General features: G+C 39.5%; 1 protein-coding gene across 1 annotated transcript in view; it reads left to right on the forward strand.

Moving 5' to 3' along the window:
• The first annotated feature begins 2,039 nt into the window (after positions 1-2,039).
• slc2a3a (solute carrier family 2 member 3a) overlaps positions 2,040-16,606 on the forward strand; it is a 23,208-nt gene continuing 8,641 nt past the window's right edge. The window contains exons 1-5 of the mRNA XM_059349611.1: positions 2,040-2,173; positions 11,586-11,690; positions 13,008-13,168; positions 14,814-15,054; positions 15,145-15,307. Coding sequence (XP_059205594.1) covers positions 2,162-2,173; positions 11,586-11,690; positions 13,008-13,168; positions 14,814-15,054; positions 15,145-15,307 — 682 coding nt within the window. The 5' untranslated portion in view covers positions 2,040-2,161. The remainder of the gene's footprint in view (positions 2,174-11,585; positions 11,691-13,007; positions 13,169-14,813; positions 15,055-15,144; positions 15,308-16,606) is intronic.

Here is a 16,606-nt window from a genome sequence, read left to right on the forward strand (position 1 = left end):
TTACTGTAGCATCAAACCACCAGTGAAAAAATATGTGAGTAGAAGTTAGAAAAACAAATTTGCAACAAACTCCATTTATGAGTTTTTCTGCAGCTTTAGATCATATTTCATGATGTTCATCTGCAGGTTTAGTTCGCCCAGTTGTGATTCAATTGCAGATGTTCCTTTTTTCTGAAATCAAATATATATTCTTGACCTCAGAAACAGACGTTGAGAAAACAAACTTCGTCTAAGGTCCATTTAGCAGAAATGTAGTTCAGGAACAGGTCAATATAAATTTCTCTGCTCAATCAGTTTAGCCTCCTTGTTTTAAAAATTGAGACAGTTTCTTATCTTTAATATGAAGAAATTCAGTAGACCTAATTTTCTGGGTTTTGTTGTGGCATCATGCCCCCTTTTTCTCATATATGTGCACTTTTTCTGTAAGCTGGCAGTCTTTTATTTTGTTCTTTATTTTTATTAAATAAAGCGAAAAGGTTACACACAAAAAAACATTGATAAAGAAATGAAACACTAAAAAGTCTATAAAAATATTGTATCCACATTAATAAACACTAATTTACGAAGTACACATCCCCCCCCAAACCCCTACAACATTCCTTCCACATTCACATTTTTTTTCTTTCATTTGTGTATTTTTTTGTGTACTTTTTTATAAAAAAAAGGTAAAAAGAAAAATCTGAAATATAACTTTTTAATACTGCTTTTATGCTACATTTACACTTTCATGTGTATACGTTTAACAATTTCACATGATCTCTACTGCACTTCTCTAAATTTGTACTTCTGTTCTATAAATGTAATGCTTTTAATGTTTTATGTTAATTTAGTGATAATGTGAAGCACTTTGCCTGTAATTTCTTTGTTGTAAAGCACTTTGTGCTTCGTTCACGTATGAAAGGTGCTATACAAATACACTATTATTATTGCTATTATTAAATATAGGTAGGAAAACTTGATGAAGTTTTTCAAGACTCTAAAGCAGAAGTGAATCATGCTTTTCATTGCATTGCATCAGCTGCTGAACAAACCTCTGTGATGCTCCATCAGCTGACTTTTACCATCACCAGTAAATCATGAGACTTATGTTCCTGCATTATCTGATATAATATCTGTTTTTATTTCACATTGATACTGACAGTTTGCTCTTGTGGCTGCTGCTCACAAACCCTAATCTGCAAAAACATTTTTAAAAAAAAGTAATAATTTCAACTGGAGCATCATCTGAGCTGCAGCGCGTGACCCGTTGCCTCAGCATCCGCAGCATCAGCATCAGCAGCTCCTGTCAAGGTCGCCAGCGAGATGCATCATGGGAAGACGAGGAGGACACCAGAGCGCGCGGGAGGGGGGGGGTCACAATTACCCCCTCACAACCCTCAGGAGCCTCCCCTACCGCGCATGCGCCCACGCTTTCTGACCAAGTAACCGAATAAAGGCTGCAGCCTCCATAATAGGACATGGACGCCGCCTCGCCTCACGGGATGCGGTGATGACGCGCACGGAGTCACGGATTTCTGCACGTCAAAAATGGTGGGGCGTGGCCACGTCACGGCACCGCAGCATCCTTTCTCCTGATTGGCTGCTGCAGGAGACGAAAAGAAATAATAAAAACAAGTGCGTGAGGTTACGTGCGGTTCTCCTCGCAGCCGCAGCTCCCGTATGAGAACACTTCCACGAGATCAGGAGGGAGGCACCGCTGCTACAGCAGACCGCTGCAGCTCACCAGGGCCGTGTTTACTTCAGACAGGTGACTGGCACTTTATTGTCCTCTTTGTGCTGCTTTTGCATTGATTTAATGGCTCTTTTTGGGGATAAATGTCCTGCTTGCTCCAGTTTGACCGACCTCAAAGACACAGAAAGAGCTTATAATGCACCTTCATGTATTCTCTGCACTATATAGCTTTAAATATACTCCATAAAACACATTGTATAGATTATTAGAGGTTGGTTTACTGATGGGAGAGAGTGGAGAGCGGTCGTGTCCTGCCGGCTGGTACCACGGACAGCGCCTAACGAGGTGTGCTTCTTTTCCTGCAGCTGACAGCGCCGGCGGGCGGGTCCTGCAACGATTTTAACCACCACCTGAAGATCTCCTCTCTGCGTCCTCCTGCTGGAGTAAAAACTAAAAACTGCTGTTGATAATCTAGCGAGACATCACAGGATGGAAGCACAGGTTAGTGGTTTATTGTCCTTGTAGCTTCTGTAAATCAGAAGTTCTAGTTTTCTTAAAAATGATTATTTTTGTGAGCGATTGCTGCAGCTACAGGCTGTCTCTACAACTCAACAGTCCCTTGGAGTTTTGGTTTGTGAATACTGCATGCCTACAGAGAGTTTCTATATACAGTGAGAGCTGTGTGGGCGGTGTGAGCCTGTATATATGTATGTAAGCCATTATAACTGTGAGTCACACAGTGGCGCTGCAGATGTGTGTTGAATGTGTGCATCATGTGCTGTGTATGTTTGGTTTTTAGTATGCATGCTTGCTTTTTGTTCAGGAGTCCTGGCTGTGTGTGTGAGGAGCAGAGAGGGAATGAGTGTGCGTGTTTCTAATGTATGAGCACTAAAGAATGTCCTCAAAAAAAGAGCCAGAAGGGAAAAATCATGTCATTTATAATTGATCCAATCGGGCAGATTATGTTTGTTTTCCAATGAAGATTGAGGTCAGGAAAGTTGGAACTATGAGATGCATTTCTTCTCCGAAAAATCATCTTTTTCTGATTTTTTTTAAATAGCTATAATGGAGTTTGACTGCAGAAAATACAAAATATCACAGTAAAACACTGGATTTGATGATAAATGCATGATCATAGAGGCTCAGACTGCAGTTTCTATTGTTGCAGTAGTAGAAAATGGACCAGAATGTAATGCACGTGCACAAGACGCCTCGTCTCTTCTGAAAAAACTCACTCTTACTATGCTGGCAGTGTCTGCACGCACGGTACACACACTCTAGCCTCAGAAGAGTGCAACATGTTCTCACCCTCCCTCTGTGCTTTGCTGAAATGATTTGTAGAAAACCATTAAAGAAGTGGAAGTAAATCATTGAAATCTGATCTGTTATGTAATGTCTGTGATTGTCTGAGATGCTGCACGTGTTATTCTTGTGATCTTTGTATGTTTGTGTGTCTTTTCTGTTTGTTGTCTGTATTTGACCTTCTTTTCTATCCGGCTGAGGCTCTTTTCCTTTCTCTGATTTATTCAGGTCTCTCTTGTGCTAAAGATATCTAGAGCTCAGACTGGTCATCTGATAAATGAAGTTTATTTACAAAGTAGATGGAGATGGACCAAAGTGGATACAATTAATATTTAATTGATTGATCTTCTAATTGATTGATCTTCTGAAATATTAATGATGTGAATAAAATCATTTGAGCATTGATTGACTTATTAAAGAGGACCTGCAACCCTGATAATGGTGGGACACTTTCTAAAAGGTAAATAAAACAGAATGCAATAATTTGCTGATGCTTTTTGACACATAGTCATCAATAAATACACCACCCTTGTTTTATTCAGTTTATTGTTCATTTTCCATGATTTTCTTAATAATAATCAAATCATTATCAAGAAAACCATGGAAAATGTCTAGATATCAGCTCTTAAATTAAACTATTATGAGTTATTTTTGTTGTTATCATTATATTTGTCCAAGCAAATGTACCTTCAATTGTACCAGGCATTAAAATGAACAATAAATTGAAGAAAACAAGGGTGGTCTAATATTTTTTCCATGACTGTATATTCAGTTAAAAACTACACAAAGTAAACGCTCTGAATTTGATGCATTCTGTTTTTATTTGCTTCCTTATTTGGGGGGAATTGTGTTTGCATTATTCGTTTCCTATATTTTGTCCTTTTTTAATGTTGCAACGTACAATGTTCGTTTTAAATTTGCTCAAGCTTTCAGACATTGCAGTAAAAGTCCCTGTGAGCAAAACTCTCAGGGTTTCTGATCACTCAGAAATTTCCGTCTTTACATTTTTTTTCTGCTTTCTGGAAGGATTTCTATATATGGTCATCTGCTCCGACCACACTAGTGTTGTAGCTACATGCTAACTTCAGTGAAACTTGTGATCTTGGTTGCAGATGTCTTCAATATCTCCCTAAATTTTGGATCCAATTCCTGCTGGAACATGTTCGACTATTTAGGTTTTTTGGCTTCTAAACTCTTTTTATTTGGCAAATAGTGCAGCTGCTGTACTCTGTTATATTAATTCTTCTGGTGCAGTGGCAGGGGTGCTAAATCGACTAAAGCTTGGACCCGGAAACGCTGACCAATCACAGCAAACTGGGCTTTTTCAGATGCATCTCAATAAATCAGAATATCATAGAAAAGTTTATTTATGTCAGTAATTGAATTCAAAAATGGAAATAACACATTATATAGATCCATTACAAGCAGAATGAATAATCTTAATTTATTTAATTTCTTCTAATTATAATGATTATGGCTTACATTTAATAAAGACCTAAAATCCAGTGTCTCTATGTTTAATATGGAAATGTTGGCCTCTGAAAAGTATGTCCATCTATATGACTCAATACTTGGGCTGTTTGACTTGAACTACTGGAAATGGACTTTTCCGTTATATTCTAATTTCTTGAGATGCACCTGTAGCTGCTGCAGCTGTTATTGGACTTTAAAGCATGTAAATATGTTCACAATATGAACCTGAACCATCTTTAAAATGTGCACAGAAGCACGGCAAGTTTGCAGAATCACACACGTGACTTTTAGTACGTTTTCTTGCACAAATGTGTCATTGTACGTATGTTCCTGTGTCCTCTCAGGGCGTCCCGTCATGTTCTGACTCGGCATCCTGCTCTCTTATCTCTCGTGCCAAATATTGACCAGTTCATCAATAACACACGCCCCTCTCACACACGCCGCCAGACCCTCACGCTAAAAGAATCCAGCCTGAAACGTTATCGAACTCGCCCCCCAAAACCGCTCGATACGTTCAGCCTCGCCGTCCTCCTGGTTCCACCCCAAAGTTCAGTTGATCGTCTCTTTTCAGGAGAAACGGTGTCAGCTGGATGTAGGTCAGTGTGTGTGTGTGTGTGTGTGTGTGTGTGTGTGTGTGTGTGGTCATGAGTATGCAGCACACTAGCAGGAATGTTAATTTACTTTATGAGATCCTCCTGCAGCATGTGTGTGCGTGCATTTGTGTGTGCATGCCATGGTTTACTTTCAGACTGTCAATAAAACTGTCACCTCCAGGCTGTTGCCATGGAGACGAAGGAAGGGAGGGGGGGGGGGGGCGAGCGAGCGATGTGGTCACTCGGTTGGATGGAGGGAAAGAAAAAGAGAGAGAGAGAGCTTTATTAAGGCTCGAAGAAAGATGACGTCGTTTTTTAAAGATGAAACACAATATGATGAGTCATGAAGGTTGTATGATTCATGCGGGGAGTTTTCATACTTAAAAATGTGCAGTTTTTGTGACTTTTCTCCTTTTTTTCTGTGTGCAGACAACAGAAAAACACATTTATTACAATATAATCGTGTTTGTGTAATTGAGGCTTACAGGCCACACACAGGCAGGTGTCCGGTGGGATTTGTTTGTCAGAGCAGAGTGATTACATTCTGTCATCATGACACCGGTTACCATAGTAACGCAGCATCTGCTCTGCTGCAACAGGCTGCAGACAGAAGTTTGTCTGCAGGATTTGCAATCGTGTTCCTGCTCTTCTTAAACGTGAAATCTTTCGAGCAATGAGGTTAAAAATAGAAAGAAGAATCCAGCAAGACTTTTCTATATTTATTGCAACTTGCAGCATTAATATATACATACACTTACCGGCCACTTTATTAGGTACACCTTGCTAGTACCAGCTTGGACCCCCTTTTGCCTTAAGAAGTGCTTTAATTCTCTGTGGCATAGATTCAACACGCCGCCGGAAACATTATCCACAGATTTTGATCCATATTGACATGATAGCATCACGTATTTGCTGCAGATTTGTCGGCTCCATGTGCACAAATCTGCAAATCTCCCGATTATGGAGTCGAGGAAACCAGTTTGAGATGATTGAAGCTTTGTGACATTGTGTGTTATTCTGCTCGTAGTAGTAACACTGTGGTCATAAAGGGATGAATACTTTTGAATGCTTTACCTTTTTAGCCCTCTATGATCTTATTTAGTGTCAAATGATCTTAATTCATGTTTTTTTTACTTTTATGCCCTTCTATGGGACGTGGTTGGTTTTGTTCCAGCCACTCCCTCTTTAACATAGTTTCTCATTTCCCTGATGAAGGTCTGGCACCAGAAACGTTGCAATAATTAAATGTCTTGCAAGTTAGACAGTGTGCAGGACTTTTTTTTGTATTTTTGATCCACTCATCCCTCTCATATGCACCTGTCTTTGAAATAAATGTTGAGGAAACTAATCAGAATAATGAAAAATGACAATAATGGGAAAAAAAATCAACATCCTTCAGATTAAAGAGCATTTAAGCTGTTTGAGCAAAGTTTTTCTCACTAAAATGCTTTCTTATAGCTCCATTTCACCTACAGCTGCAGAACATCTGTTTATATGTATATATGTATATGTATATACGTTTATATGTCACGTACAGGAAGCTGTATTAGTATTTGACCCGGCTGTCTTGTTATTGATCCGTATCCGAGACATTTTGGGTGCCGTCACGTGACAGACCGATCATTTCTACTGAGTCACTGTGACTTTACAAAAACACAGAGACGGACACGATGAAGGAGACAGAGAGAGAAAGAGGAAGGTGAACTTCTGTGTGTGTGTGTGTGTGTGTGTGTGTGTGTGTGTGTCACAGGGTTGACAGACAGCTGTTTACAGTGTTCTGCAGTGAGTTGCAGTCTTGTGTCGTGACGGCTCGGGGCTCGTTTCTTTCTGTCTCCTTTAATTAACTTTTCACTTCAGTGATGTTGAAGATGAAGTTAAAGCGTCTCAGTCAAAAATATGAAATGCATTCAGTTCAAAAACTTCATAGTTAAGTACTGAACCATCGTTTTGCTGTGAAAAATATTGTGTAAAAGCAGACCAGCTCAGTACTTTATATTGATTTTACTTCTTAAAGGCGCAGTCTACTGTTAAAGCATCTGTATAATGTGTTCTGATGGGAAGTCTTAACTTATTCATGACAGTGAGTCTGTGTTATAAACTGTTCTTTGAAAGGCATTTACCAGTTATGGGAAGTTAACAAAGACACCATTGAGTTATGTCTGGGAAATTACATCATCCTACATGTTTGGACCCTTTTTTTCAGGAGGATTAAAAATTAGAAACTGCCTGATCTGTTTCTCAGATGTTTTAACCTTTGTGCATCCCTTTTTAAACACCTCCTTCTTGCAACCTTAGATGACAAAAATTACAAAAATGTTGTAATTATATTTTTAAGGATTTTTCACGGTTTAGATGCCAGTTTTGTTTACGTAATGCCACTGTTGTTGTTTTTGAGGGAAAATGCACAAAAAATTAAGTTATATTCTGTAAATTAAATGCTATCATTTTTTTTACAATCTTTTTAATGCAATATTAAAAAAAAATTTGTGCAGTGTGAGATTTAAAATAAATAGATCCCCCTTGTTTCCTTCGAGGACAAAATGTCAGCATCAAAACGTTGCCTTAAAATGATATATTAATATTATTTTCCACTTCTACTGTGTTTAATATTTAAACCAACTAAATCTATCTGATTCACAACTGTCTAGTATAAGTCTTTTTGAATTTTAACCATTTAAATGTTGGTTTGTTTACATAATGCCACTGTTGCTATATGTTATTATTTTCTGTTTTTAGTTTACTAAATCTGAGTGGAATTTGTTTTCTAGGATGAGTTTGTGAATAGCAACAACATTAATTAAACCACTCATGATTTTTCCATCCCAGTGCAAACATGAGAAAATGTCTCAATCTGGTGGAAAAAAACTTTTGAAAAACCATGGCTTGAGATTGAAAGCCTGATATATTATAATATAATATAGTAAATGTATGATTTTATGCTGTAATGGATGTGGGAACAAGAATTGTGGGTTTTAATGTGTCTCAATGGGGACATACAAGCCCTTAATAGTCTGAGTGTCTCTATTTTTGATACACAATTTAATATAAACTGAGTTTGAAACACTCACTGCACAAGTACATCAGATCTGAACTAGTATGTTATTTAATGTGTCACTTTAATTCATCTTCACTGAACGTTAATAATTTATTTCTGAGAGAAAATATTAAACATTTAAAGACAAAAGTCACTATTTGCACTAATTATTATTGCACTATACCTTGATTGTTTGCTTTTACTCTTCCTGTAAGTTGCTTTGGATAAAAGCTAAATGACTAAATGTAAATGTAAATGTATTTGGTCTTCATTTCAGGTACCAGAGGAGACAAATCCCCAACAGTCTATTTGTAAACAGGCTCAGAGAGATGTAGTCGCAGGCTTTTAGTCGGATTATTGATCTCTCATAAATGTCACCTAAATCCTCAGGGAACGTATGCAAATGAAGGGAGGCAGCTGAAAGCCTTTTGGGCCAAAGAGTAGATTTAATTAACCTTGAGAGGTCAGAACAAACATCTTGGTTTTAAATATGATCTCACTGCAAAAGTGATTATTACTCAAAGAAGAAGAAGGTGGCTGTTGTTGCAGCCAGGTGCAGGACTGGGCTGGTGCATGCATGATGTAGGTATTTTTAGCACAGAGGACTTGCTGGTCTGAGCCTGATTTCTGCATTATAACATCATGAATACAGTGGAAATCATGCTGCAATTTTTAAATCCCTTCCACTCTGACCTTCAGATCCTTCCTGTCTCTTGCTCTGATTGGTCCTCGGAGGCCGACACCCACCTGGCTCCGGTGGATCCTGAGAAGTGCAGTCTATGCTAATATTATCCGACCTGGTGCTGATGTTTTTGCACCAAGGGCAGTGGATCACCTGAGGTCTCTCTATATGTGTTGTCTCATATTACAGCGGCACATTCTGCCCCGTCAGCAGCGAGGCTCATTATCACCGCCTGCTTTGTTTCAGACATCAGCAGAAGCAAAGACACAGTGGCCTAATTTCTGCTGCTGTGACCCGGCATGACCTGCCAGGAGTTTTTATATGTGGGATCAATCAAAGGAACGTTTAATATACTTTGACCTTTATCAACCTCTAAGTGCTGTGCAGGGACGACCCTCAGAGATGCAGAACAAAAAGTGAAGTTTGAGGAATCTAAATGCATCTCTCCATTAACTTTGTATTGAACGAAGGAGCCTCATTGTCAGTTTCCGTCTGTTAATAAACAAACATTTCTAAAAGCTGCTGTGTGGTAAAATGCACTATCAACAGGATGAGGAACGCAGTGTCAATGACCTTTAGCAAGGCTCTTTTTGGTGTATTTGTATTACATAGGGTGACCAAGCGTCCTCTTTTGCCCGGACATGTCCACTTTTTACGTCCTGTCCGTGGCGTCCGGCCGGGTTTTATAAATTCACAAAAATGTCCTGTGTTCACTGTTTTTCAAAGGACCAGTACACGTGCACGTAAATTGACCGGCGCTTTGCACACAATTTTGCGAGACGTAATTACCAAGAGGCTGCCTAGTGGGCGGGTCAGCGCCGCACACACACACACACAGAGACAGAGTTTATCTTATTGCAGTTATTAAGAGATATATTGTTGAAGCTAGATTTTCTAACAGAAGAGTTCATATTTAGAACATTATTTCATATTATTTATTCATTTATTTGAAAAGAGTCTACAAGAGCTATTATTTTGTTACAAGTTTTTACAGATTTCATTTTATTTTATTACAGAAGTTAATTTTGCACCATTGAAGCATAATAAAGCATGTTCATCAACCTCCGAGAAGCCTGTCTGAATTTGTGTCTCGAGGCCGTGCCGATTGTCCTCTTTTTTGGAAATCAAAATATGGTCACCCTAGTATTACATAGCTTGTTTTTCATGTTTGTATATTTTCTAGATGTTTTACAATGTTTTGATGCTTTTATTTTAAAAAGGTAGTGACAGGAAATAAAAAAGTGTAACGGTAAATTAAAAACAAACGGTAAATAACGAGTACTTATAATTAATATAAAGTTGATATAAAGTATCAAAAAAGCCTTCTATAGTGGCTGGCTGACAGGGGGACAAGGTTTATTAAAGTTTATTTTCTTCTGTCATACATATTTGTGGCTATTTTTGTTCTTAACTATTGTAAAAGTGTTTATTAGCTAAGTTGCTAATGCTAACGTTTGCTATTGTTTTCCCATGTGGTAGCTCTTAATTCACCAGTGAATTCACAAGGTGGTCAATAATGTCTTATTTTTATATTCATGGAAAACCACCATAAGCAGCATAATTAAACATAATAATAAACAAGAAAACATCCTCAAGTTTTTTTTCTGAATTTTAGAAACAAAACATGCATTCATGATCAGTGTGACATAGCATTTCTGGATTTAATAGACGTTTCAATAAATATTGTTATTCTTAAATGACTAATAATGATTTTGGTTATTATTAAGAAAACCATGGAAAATGTCTAGATATCAGCTCTTAAATTAAACTCTTATGAGCTATTTTTGTTGTTGTAATTATATTTGTCCAAACAAATGTACCTTTAGTTATACCATGGCATTAAAATTAACAAGAAAATGAAGAAAAAGGGTGGTCTAATATTTTTTTTCCATGATTGTAAGTACAATACAGAAAAAAAGTATTGAATTACAGACTAATTTCTTGACAAAATCAGTCAATTTTGTGGCTTCAAAGTTCTCCGGCCCATCACACATTTCAGTCTTCAGTAAAAAGGTTTGAATTCATTAATACCTGGAAGTTTTAACCATAAATGAAAACAAATGATCAGAGGAATAATGATTATTCTAAAATAGACATGATTGTATTACAGCCGCTCTGATCGGTGTGTCTTACAAAATGCCACAAGCTCGTCATTATTCCCTCCATGGCTCGCTGTGACGCCAGCGAAGGCCCATTTAATGCTCAAACTGATTTCATTATGGAGACGAGTCGATGGCTTCATGGAGGCCGGAGCAGGTGGACGGCGTCAGTGTTCAGTTTCATTCAGCTGATTATGATCGAGAAGCAAAACTCTGTGATAACTGATCAGAAAGAGAGCTGTTTTGACTCTATTTAAACTACCTTTATAATGTTACACACATATAGTACTAAATATGGTGCATTTAAGGTTTTTTTTAATAATCTTTTTAATGATTTGTGCCTTGATTCCTGAAAAACTCTCTGATGTTTATATGAACTAAACAAAGAGCCGATATGTCGTATTGATTTTAGTATAAATATGAACATGTGTGCTGTGTTTGTGTGTGGTCTGAGCATGAGTTCACTGTTTGAAACCTGATATATTATTGTTTATGCGTCACTGACCTGTCAGCCGTCAGCAGGACAGTTTTATTGCGTCTGTGTGCCGCCTGCAATTACTGGAAATGTCATTATGAGCTCAGATTTCATATTTATTATGTCTCTCTGTCTTCCTCCGCCCTTCCCTTTTTTTTTCCACATTCGTCTCCATTTTCTGTCCTCTCCCTCTCCTTCCCTCTCTCCATTCTTCTCCTTCATGACATTTTCTCCTCCTGTTCTGTCTCACTGCAGCAACCTAAGCAGGTGACGGCTTATCTCCTGTTCTCTCTCGGCACGGCGGTCATCGGCTCGCTGCAGTTCGGCTACAACACAGGAGTCATCAACGCTCCGGAGCAGGTGGGAGATTAGTTTTTATATATCTGTCGATTGATATGCATTCATTTATGGGAGCATAAACTCTGGAAGCAGGCGGGAACAGTGAGCCCAAACAGCAAACTTAACTTCAGCTCTTAAAAATGAAGCTCAAAGTGCCTCAAACCTGCATTCTTTCTAATGACCAGCAGGGGGCGACTCCATTGCTGCAAAAAGAAGTCAGATTGTTTAGAAGTCTTTAAGAAAATGAGCCTACTTCTCACTTGATTTATTACCTCAGTAACATTCTCATAACGAGTTTATGGTCTCAATTGTAATTTACAAGTCTTCTTCAATACAATATGATGTTGATTAGGAAATGATGTTCCCATTTAGAGTGTAGTGAATTATGGCACGGCAACCTTGTTTTTAACAGGATGTAAGCATTGCACACTGTGTGTTGTAGTCTGAGAACTTTGACTCTTTCACAGTATGTTTTCAGTTCATGAACAGAAAAGGTCCAAAAACGTTCTTGAAACAGAAGTCAGCTGTCATTTTTAATTACAGATGCACCTTGAAAACCAACCAAGTTGCGGATGCTAGCATTAGCTGACAACTTCTTCCTCCCCAGCTTTACCCTCTGGTCCAAATATGTTCACTTCTGGCTCCAAAAAATCAAGATGGCAACAGCAGAAATTACAAATTCAAGGCTTCAAAACTGTAGTCCACAAACAAATAGTTGGCATCTAGGTGGTTACAGTTTATTCTGTAGGAACAATGCACATTTTGACAATTAGTTAGCTTTTCACCCCTGCGTTCAGTCTTTATGCTAAGCTAATGGCTCTGTACTTTAAGCACAACTCGTCCTCATACCTGAACTACAGACTCTCAAAACGGCACATATGACTGCTCTACTTAACGTTGTGAAACAATCAAAGTTTTTTTAATATTAATATGTAGTTTTGGGGGGAAAAAAAATATTACCATGTAACAAAAGAAGAGCTAAGTTTAAATAACTCAACAAGAACAAGATCCTGTGTTTGTTTGACCTGTGGAACCACCACTCGGACTTTGTTGCTCTTTATAGTATTTATACTACATCACTTCACTTCTTCTTTTTGGTCCCATCATAGAGGTCACCGCCTAACGCCTGTACAGATGTTTTTTTTTGTCTGTTAATGCAAACATGAAATTTGTATCAAACTTATCATCTAACTCTTAGAAATAAAGCAATTTAAAGCATTTATATCTCTAAAAACAGACAAGAATTTACAAAAAAAACTGCACAATTTCTCCTCTGAGGTCTGTTTTCTGGTATTTTATTAACCTTCCTCTACTTTTTTCATCTGTTCCTGCCATCAGAAACTAAAATCTTTCTTCAACAATACCTGGTATGAGCGCTATGGGAAGGAAATCGAACCGGGGGTCTGCACCATCGTGTGGAGTATCGCCGTGGCCATCTTCAGCGTGGGCGGTATGGTGGGCTCCTTCAGCGTGGGCGTCATGGCCAACCGATTCGGCAGGTAGGAGTTAAATACGTATGATGGGACCAGCTTTTGGACATATTCACTGTTGATATAAAGTATTTTTGTTGTTGTGAGACTTCTGTTTTTCCTTTTAATGGCTCTGTGTCTCCTGAGTGGTTCAGCTAATGGAGCTTATGAAGTGTTTCTGTCTGCTCGCCTCTAATGTTCCCCAGAGTTCTTCTTTCGTTCCTCCATTTGCCTCCAAGTTTCACCCGGAGCATCAGACCCATATTCCATTTGCATCTGTTGTTTTGCTATAAAAGAATCAGAAATACTAATATATAGATCCCCTGGGCAGAAATTGCTTTGTTACAGTTGCTGCTATAAAAGAATAGAATAGAAAGTAATTCTGTAAATAAAATAAAGGTTAAAAAAATTGCATGTTACGCTAAATTTACAATATAAAATACAGTAAAGTAAATAAACATGTGTACAAATAGAAATAAAATGGAAATATAGAATACATTTGAAGTAAATGTACAAATGTGTAAAAATACAGTCATGGAAAAAAAATTGTTAGACCACCATTGTTTTCTTCAATTTCTTGTTCATTTTAATGCCTGGTACCACTAAAGGTACACTTGTTTAGACAAATATAACAACAAAAACAGCTCATGAGAGTTTAATTTAAGAGCTGATATCTCAACATTTTCCTTGGTTTTCTTTATGCATGCACCCACACATGAAGACCTTTATCTGTTTGCCTGTAGAACTGGACAAACACCTTCGTGTGAGAGAGATAATGAGACAGGAAGCAGCTGACCTTCATACGGTCAGACAGGTCGATCAGCCCTGACACCAATAATCCTGTTAATCAATAAACTCGTTAATCTTCCTTTAACCAAACATCTCTCTGCTGCTCCTCCTGTCACCAAACACTGCTGTTGACAGCTAACGCTCTCCTCCTCCTCTTCCTCTTCCTCTTCTTCTTCCTTCTCCTCCTCCTCTTCTTCCTCTTCCTCCTCCACCTCCTCTTCCTCTGTCTTACTCTTCCTTCTTCCTCCTAATCTTGGTCCTCCTCCTCCTCCTCCTCTTCCTCCTTTTCCACTTCCGCCTCCTCCTCTTCCTCCTCCTTCTCCTCTTCTTCCCCTTCCACCTCCTCTTTCTCCTCCTCCTCCTCTTCCTCTTCTGCCTCCACCTCCTCTGTCTCCTCTTCCTCCTTCTCCTCTTTCTCCTCCTCCTCCTCCTCTTCCTCTTCCTCCTCCACCTCCTCTGTCTCCTCCTCCTCCTCTTCCTCTTCCGCCTCCACCTCCTCTGTCTCCTCTTCCTCCTCCTCCTCCTCTTCTTCCTCTTCCTCCTCCACCTCCACTTCCTCTGTCTCCTCTTCCTCCTCCTCTTCTTCTGTCTTCCTCCTCCTCCTCTTCCTCCTTTTCCACTTCCGCCTCCTCCTCTTCCTCCTCCTCCTCTTCTTCCCCTTCCACCTCCTCTTTCTCCTCCTCTTCCTCCTCCTCCTCCTCCTCCTCTTCTTCCCCTTCCACCTCCTCTTTCTCCTCCTCCTCCTCTTCCGCCTCCACCTCCTCTGTCTCCTCTTCCTCCACCTCCTCTTTCTCCTCCTCCACCTCCTCTGTCTCCTCTTCCTCCACCTCCTCTTTCTCCTCCTCCACCTCCTCTGTCTCCTCTTCCTCCTCCTCCTCCTCCTCAGGCGGCGCTCCATGTTCCTGGTGAACTCCCTGGCGGTGATCGGTGGCCTCCTCATGGGTTTCTCCACCATCTGCTCCTCCTATGAGATGGTGATAGCGGGGCGTCTGGTGATCGGTCTGTTCTGCGGTCTCTTCACCGGTCTGACCCCCATGTACGTGGGGGAGGTGTCCCCCACCCCGCTGAGAGGAGCCTTCGGGACGCTCCACCAGCTGGGGGTGGTGGTGGGCATCCTCATCGCTCAGGTCAGACCACAGACGCCTGTTTGTTCAACCACTGAATTGTCTTTCATTAATGTGAACTGTGTCACTCAGCTGTGGTCCCTCTGTGTTCAGGTCTTCGGTCTGGAGGCTCTGCTGGGCTCCGACAAGCTGTGGCCCCTGCTGCTGGCCCTCACCGTGGCCCCCGCCGTGCTGCAGTGCATCCTGCTGCCCTTCTGTCCCGAGAGTCCTCGTTTCCTCCTCATCAACCTGAAACAGGAGGAGCAGGCTCGCAAAGGTACGCACACATACACATAACAGGAGGGTTAACTTAACCCATTGAGGCCTAAAACACCAGGAAAAAACGCCTGCAAAACCTTTGGGTGATTTTAAAATAACCCCCTGAAGTTTTTTTAGTAATTCTATGTCTTTTTTTTGGTAATTCTGTGTCTTTTTTGATAATTTTGTGGGGGTTTTTTTTAGTAAGTGTGGTAATTCTGTGTCTTTTTTAAATAATTTTGTGTATTTTTTAGGTAATGCTGTGTCTTTTTTGGTAATTTTGTGTATTTTTTTTTTTAGTAATTTTGTGTCTTTTTGGTAATTCTGTGTCTTTTTTGGTAATTTTGTGTCCTTTTTGGTCATTTTGTGTCTTTTTTTGGTGATGATTTGCAACACTCCCACATGTATTCTGATGCATTTCATTGGCCAAGAGACTGAAAATAGGTGGAAAAAAACGACAAATACTACAAAACGACATATCCGCTTTCCAGGCTTTAATGGGTTAAACAGCTCCTCTCTGACAGAAACAAACTAAAGTAAGACGTGAAACCTTACTGTAACCTTATTAACTTAATTTAAAAAATAATGACCCAGACACTTCTCATCTGTATTAACCATGCAGATTATTTACACACATACATGATTTTTTAGAATAAGGTCATTGTTTAATTTTATTTGTCAAAGCGTCGTGCCATAAAAGGGGTGAAAATGAACGTTTCCACCGAGTTGTCATAGCTGATAAATGGATAAATAGATAAATGCAGAGTCATTCGTCCTGGGAATAAATGCAGAATAAATGCTGCTCGTGGGGGTTTTCCAGTAGGAAATGGACTTAATACTTAAGCACCTATACTTTTAAACAACTGTGATTCCTGCTACTAATACTGCTGCAACTCCAGACAATACAACTACTTCTGCAGCACAAAGTCTACAGTCACAAGTAGCATTGCTACTACAAATGCTGCCAACAGACTGCTGCTTTACTACAGCCACTACTGTCATCATTACAGTGACACGTTGCTTTTACCAAACAAGTCAATACTACAAACACAAATTCAGTCACGACTTCTCCTGCTGCTGCTGCTGCTGCTGCTGCTGCTGCTTTATCACTTCTACTATCAGTACTACAGCCTCTGCTACTACTGCTGCTAGTATATTACAAATACTAACACTACTTCCTGTTTAACTGCTGCTGAACAAACTGCTACTAATATCATTTCTGTTGCTGCTTGCACTACAACTGTAACCTTTGCTGCAACCTGAAATGCTGCTATTACTGTTGATATAACTGCAGTAACAAGTGCTGCTGTCCCTCACC

The sequence above is a fragment of the Centropristis striata genome, chromosome 14 (genome assembly GCF_030273125.1).
Source record: "Centropristis striata isolate RG_2023a ecotype Rhode Island chromosome 14, C.striata_1.0, whole genome shotgun sequence".
NCBI lineage: Eukaryota > Metazoa > Chordata > Actinopteri > Perciformes > Serranidae > Centropristis > Centropristis striata.